Source organism: Aethalodelphis obliquidens, unplaced genomic scaffold (genome assembly GCF_003676395.1).
Source record: "Aethalodelphis obliquidens isolate GAN/ISIS:26980383/991018 unplaced genomic scaffold, ASM367639v1 scaffold108, whole genome shotgun sequence".
Lineage (NCBI taxonomy): Eukaryota > Metazoa > Chordata > Mammalia > Artiodactyla > Delphinidae > Aethalodelphis > Aethalodelphis obliquidens.
In genome coordinates this window covers 3,340,023-3,346,712 of record NW_020838052.1, presented here as the reverse complement: position 1 = coordinate 3,346,712, position 6,690 = coordinate 3,340,023, and the positions used below count along the sequence as shown (strand labels likewise).

The following is a 6,690-nucleotide window of genomic DNA, read 5'->3' as shown; positions in this document are numbered from 1 at the left end:
AACTCTTAAAAAATGGAAATAATAAAACAGAAATCTACTTCTCATCTGAACAATATAGAAAATAATGTCTTTTGCCATCTGAGTCATATATACACACAGTATTATCTAAGCTCAGAAAATAACTTCTTACTATACACACAACTGCAGTGTACACTCAGCAAATGTTATCATTGGAAGAAAATGGGCTACGAGGAGATCTGAGGAATAGTAGCAGGAAGAGATCTATCCATTAAAAAATAAAAAGTAAGGCATGGTAAGGGCTGGAATGCACATACATGGGAGTGGACTGGGGAGAAAGTAAAAAGAAAGTAACAGAAACCAATTAAAGTGGAAAACAGCAGCTAGTTATGACACAGGGATAAATCATGAAAGTTGGATGGGTGGGAAGTGAGAGGTGAAAATAATTTATCTTCTTTGTTTTAAGTTATTGATATATATAGAACTGTCAGTCACTAGCCAAAGTCCATTTAGAATGTGCATTTGCTAAAATGCCATGAGCCACAGAACAAACTTTGCCAAAACTACCACATAGGGTTGCTCTGAACAACAGTTGTGAAGATGTTCCACAAAATTCAAAATGCTACACTCATATAAGACAGACATTTCACACAATATTCAGCTTCAATCTTTCCTTCCAACTCTGGGAAAATGCAAACAATGAGCTCTCCAGACCACAGAGAGTAGGAAACCTTCTCTACTCCATTATCAGTTTCTTGCAACAGCAGACTCTGCAGTTACAGCAAAGTCTAACTCTGGAATCAGAGCAAAGATGGTGACAAATTGGTCTAATGAACAGGGATGCAGATATACCTGTGAGCAATATTTCCACTCCTGGCATTAGCCACAGAAATTCCTGGGGGGAAATAATTCAGTGGAGGGAATAAAGAGATTCCCTATCTTGCTACACCCTAACTCTCACAAACCTTGTCTGGACATGAACAGGATTAAATTATCCCAATTTCTTCTTTACAGTAGGAAGGATTGAGATGGTAAAAGGATTACATAAATTCATCAAAATATGTCAAAGCACATAGTATTTTTCTTTACATATTAAAAACTGGAAAAGATTAAAAGTCTCAGGTGTGTTAGCTATGTGTGTGCATTGCTATGATCCTTTGACAGCTAAGAAACTGAGGCTTAGTGAAATTAATTTATTCAAGGCCACTTATCCAACATGAATTTGACCATGGGTCTGTTTCATGTCAAAGTCCTGGCTGACAATTTCTACAACAGCAAAGCCTCCCATCATTAAAAGAGGTGTGGAAGATAAATGGGGAGCAGAGTCAAAACATTTTTTGCTACTTTTTTCTTTTCTTGTTAGTTCTACCTTTAAGAAACTATTTTGGCATTGAATAATATTTCTAACAAACTTTTATACATGCCTTCAACAGCATTTCTTCCTCCATTAATAGTAACTCTACAAGAACAATTCATGATATCAGAAGCACAGGTAATCATGAATTAATGCACCAATCACCAGCAGCTGCAAATATCACAAGAGAGAAAACCAGACATTATGTGCCACCTGCTAAAAGAACACAACACGACATATGAAACATTCCTATCCCCAAAATCATATTTCCATTCTGATCAAGTCTCTAGATCCAACTACCAAATTAAGGAAACAGAGGGTAGGGGAACTTAACACCACAGGGATGTAATTATCAAAACTTAAGACTGTGGCAAATGCTACATGTGAAACAACTTCCTTTCTTCAATGAATAAAATTGCAAGAAAAAAGACAACAGGGTAACATACAGATTAAAAAGACAGTTAAGAGGCTTACTGGGATTCTAATTGTTAAAAATATTAAAACAAATAGCATTTATGAGACAATTATAAGTTGGAACCCTGACAGTATCAAAGAACTACTGTTAACTTTAAGTATGATAATGGAACTGAAGATTTTTCCAAAAGAGCCCATGCTTTATAGAAACATATACTGCATATTTATGGTTGAAATGATGTGATATCTGGTATTTATTTCAAAATAATACTGGGAGAGGGTGAGAATGGAGATTATATAAACAAAAATGTACATGAATTGACAATAGCTGAAGTTGGGTGTCATATACATGAATGTTCATTCTACTATTATGTGTAGTTTATGCATGTTTGAAGAAAAGCACATGCAACATCACTGAAAAATGTCCTAATTTTTTTCAAGGAAAGAAGCATATTATCAAGGAATCATACAGTTGAAAAGACCTTAGAAACAATCTATTCAAACCACCTCATTTTATAAATAAGGAAATTAAGGCTCAGATAGGATAAGTGACTTGCTCAGGGTCACACAACCTGTCAGTTCCAGACTCAAGATCAGAATTTAAATCTCCAAACTTGTAGCCCAGGGCTCTGTTCTTTTTCAAACCTATAAGAAATGACTGCATTTAAACATTTAGTCCAGAATACTCTTAAAATTGAGTGTCATCAATAAAAGTAAGCCATGTGGCAAGGAATGAATAGAGTTTAATTCATACCAAAAATGAGCTGCCAGTCACTGTGATAAGATCTGTTTCTTTCTGAGACCCATGGTTTCCTGCAGGATTGGAGAATGCAAACTGGGTTTCTTCCTCCTGTCCAAAGAAGTCAGAATCAGGATGTACGTTCCATTCCGTTTTGGTTGGCGGCAGTAGTTCCGAGACATTGTTTTCACAAAGGGTGCTTGAAGGAGTCAGAGCATCTGTGTCTACTGTTAGCTTACTGCTGGGGGTCAAAGCTTGGGGCTCTTGACTCGAGGTTTTCACAGCCAAAGAGCTCAGAGATCCCAACGGCCCCGCACTTACACTTGAGACATCATCTGTATCTAAGGGACTCTGCTGAAAACCAGCGGCTGTCGTTCCAAAGAAGAGTGAGGTATCCAGACTTTGAGGAAGGTCACTGGTGGCCATCAAGGTCTGAGGGTCCACCGCCTGCCCTAAGGAATTATTATTATTAACAGGGAGTTTCCCTGCCAGAGTTGAGTTCACAGAAGCCACATCAATAGTCAAGATCCCAGAGTTCACCAATGCGGTGTCCAATACTGCAGCAGAACTATTACTGGGCACATCAGAGAAGAGAGACACAAGCTCTGCATCACTGAGGTCATTCTGCCCCTGGCTGGTAAGTTCACTGCTGGGCGTAAGAGAATTTGCAGCTCCTAGCTGAGCTAAGAGATCCTGGCGCAGGTTGTGCCTTTTGGCCATGTGGGTCTTCATGCTGTGCTTGGATGTGAAGAGTTTATTACAAGTGGAGACTGGGCATCGGCTTTTCCCAGTGTCCACATCCTGCAAGTGTTTCTTGGAGTGAATGTAGAGACTACTGCGAGCAGAGAACCTGGCACAGCAGCCTTCCACGGGGCACACAAAAGGCTTTGTGCCCAGGTGGGTTATGCTGTGGCCTTTCAGATGTTCGGCCCTCGTGAAAGATTTCCCACAGCCTTCTACAGGACACATGAACCTCCGGTCATCGTCGTGCTTCCTTTTGTGCCTAAGGAGTTTGGACATGCTGGTGAAGTTCCAGCCACAGCCCTCAAAGTCACAAAGGAAAGGTCTCTCACCAGTGTGGCTCCGAAGGTGAATTTTCAACCTACAAGCCTTGTCGTACTGTTTGCTGCAGCCAGGAAAGGAGCAGGAAAAGAGTTCCTGTTCCCTGAAGTGGGCGCGGTTATGGGAAAACAGGGCACTCACTGTGATAAACGTCTTCTTGCAGCCCGAAAATGCGCACTGGTAGGGTCTCTCAGGCTCGAAGTGGCTGCGCTGGTGGGCGCTGAGTTTGGCCTGCGTGGGGAAGGTCTCCTCACACACCTCGCATTTGAATGAGTTCTCCTGCTCATGGCCCTTCATGTGTGCTTTGAGGTTATACACCGTGGTGAAGCTCTTGCCACAGCCCTCTGCCGGGCAGCCAAAGGGCCTCAGTTTGTCGTGTGACTGCAGGTGCCTCTTGAGCTTGTACGAGGTGGTGAAGGTCCAGCCGCAACCGCCCAGGGGGCACTTGAAGGGCCGCTGGCCCTGGCTGCTGCTGTGCGTCAGCAGGTGCACCTTCAGTTGGTGCTTCTTGGCAAAGGTTTGTCCGCACTGCGCCTCAGGACACAGGTACAGCACCACGCCCTGGCCCGGGCCTAGCGGCCCGCGGGGACTCTCAGCAGCAACCGGGCCCTCCGCCTCCTCCTCGGGCGCTGGGGCGGGCGCGGGTTCGGCCCGCTCGGCCAGCAGGAGGTCGGGCAGCAGCTCGGGACAGTCCCCAGGCTGCGCGGCGTGCGGGATCCCCGCTTGCGGGGCGATCAGACCCCCGGGCTGCGGGGCAGGGGCGACCCCAGGCGCCCAGGCTGGCGGCGAGGGCGTGGCCAGGGTGAGGAAGCCGTTCTCGAAGCGCAACAGCAGGTTTTGTTTGTGAATGGTGACGGTGCCCGCGAAGGCCGCGGCGGGGCCCAGGACTGGGGCGGGAATCGGGGCCAGGGCCGGGACTGGGGCGCGGATAGCGGACAGGGAGCTGGGGCCCAGCGCAGGGCGGCCCTCGGGGTTCGCGCCGCTTTCGTGCCCATGGAACCGTGGGCCCAGCCCAGCCTCCTCCCTCCATAGGGGCCCTGCGGCCTGGCTGGCGCCCGTGGAATCTACGTCTCCACCCACCGGGTCCAGCAGCACCAGGAAGAAGTCATCGCCATCGCCGCCGCCGCCGCTGCCGCCGCCGCCGCCGCCGCCGCCGCCGCCGCCGCCGCCGCCGCCAGCGTGATCGGGCCTCGGCACCAACGGGCTAGGGCCCGGGCCCGGGGAGGCCGCGCGGGCCACCTCACGCTGCCGCCCGGGCCCGCCATCTTGGGGGCCCCGGAGCAGCAGGAGGCGGCGCGCGGGGGCCTGGCCGGCCCGCGGGTCAGGACCTCCGTGGATCCGGCCGCCGCCCCCGGGGCTGCCAGCGCCGCCGCCCTGTCGCGACCCGCGAGCCGGGAGCAGCCTCGGGATTTCCATCTCCGCGTCCATGAGGCTCCGCTGGAACCAGAATCGCGGAGGAGGCGCGACCCCGCCCCCTGCCGCGGGCCCGAACACGTTCCTGAAAGGAAAAAAAAAAAAAAAAGTGCAATGCGCAGAAACTGGCCCTATCAGATATTAAAACGTGTTTAACGCCATCGTGATTTAAATATTCTGGTACTGGGTGTCTAGAACAGAATAGAAAGCCCAGGGGCAGAGCCTCGTATACATAAATAAGTTCCACAGTTAATATTACTAGGAAATCAAGGAGGTCTTCCCAGATACAGGGGAAATGGTGCTGGAATGAATACCTTAGCTATCTATCTGCTAAATGCAACATAAATCGGTACCTCACTACCGATTTATGTACCAAAATAAACACACCCCCAGCCCCTCCCGGTGCTAAACATGGTGGTTAGCACTTATCCTGTGTTAAACATTGTTTACTGGATGGATGGCTGGATTAATGGATGACAGAAAATTCCTGAGAGAATACGCTATGTGTCAAGATTAAACAACCATAGTGCCACCAATTCCTACTGAAAAGGTTGTCTTTTAAAAAAATTTCCTGGAAAGCTTCCATATCCAGAACTGTCTTGAGCAATGTCTTTAGGAAAATTTGTCGCATAGTTAAATTTTTTGTCCTGCTGGTGCAGAGACTAGATTGAGTAAGAGGTGGGGCCGAAGCAGATTAGCACTGTTCAGCCTAGAAATGCAAAGCCTGGAGGATGAAACAATTTATATTGAAATCTGGAGAACCCAACCCACTCCTGGGTTCTCCCTATAAGGTACACAACCTAAACCAACTCTGCTCTTCCACCATTGGTTGCACCATGGTAAATTTTATGTCCAATCTCACAGCATGATGAGGACATTCTTCAGCTTACTCTAGATTCTCCAGCACACGGAGGTCTCTGGACAAGAGTACTAGTTAAATGTGATAAGGTTAAACCCTAAGTTACTGCAGTGGACTCTCCTGAGAACAAGGCACAGATGCCTTTTGCATGCCCAATAGCCCCAATGTGCCTGCTTGCATTTAAGTGTGGTGGCCTAGTCTCACTGTAATGTATTTGGCCTATGATGCCTAATGATCTTATTAATGTTGATGATGATCCTTCAATTTGTCTGTCATCAGTGAGTTGGGAATTGATATAAATACAGGGTGAATTAATCTGGCAAGAGAAAGGTTTAGAGTGATGACTAGATTATGGGATACCTATAGTTTAAGTAATCCCTTCTTTCCCCTCTTTTAATGATAATGGACACTTGCTGATCTCTTGATTAAAAGATCAAGTTTTTCATCCATAACAATTCAAGCCTCATCAAAATTTCTACATCACATATTTTTCTTTCTATTACATTTTTTGGAGGAAACATTTTTTTCAAATCTGAGGTATAGAGGAATGCATAAAATATATCTGCCAGGTTTAGATAATTTATAAAAGCAAACACCCGTGTAACCAGGACGAAGGTCAAGAAATAGACCATTGCCAGCCTTCCAGAATACATCCACCGTATTCCTCTCAATCACAAACCATACCCTCCCCTATAGATATAGTCGTTATCTTGACTTTGTGACAATCATTTCAGTGCTTTTTTTTTAATATGACTTTACAACTTTTGTATGCATCCCTAAACAATACAGTTTATATGAAGTTATATCAACAGAATCATGCTGCATGCTCCCTTTTATGGCCTGCCTCTTTCACTGTGTATCATATTTATTTGAGAGACTCATCATGTTGTT

At 46.1% G+C, this 6,690-nt stretch overlaps 1 protein-coding gene across 1 annotated transcript; it reads right to left on the bottom strand.

Annotated features, from left to right (window-relative positions):
* Positions 1-388: 388 nt before the first annotated feature.
* Positions 389-6,419, bottom strand: ZXDB (zinc finger X-linked duplicated B). Its single transcript, XM_027096765.1, has one exon. The coding sequence runs from the start codon at positions 4,953-4,955 to the stop codon at positions 2,475-2,477; it is 2,481 nt and encodes an 826-aa protein (XP_026952566.1). The 5' UTR covers positions 4,956-6,419; the 3' UTR covers positions 389-2,474.
* Between the last annotated feature and the right edge of the window lie 271 nt (positions 6,420-6,690).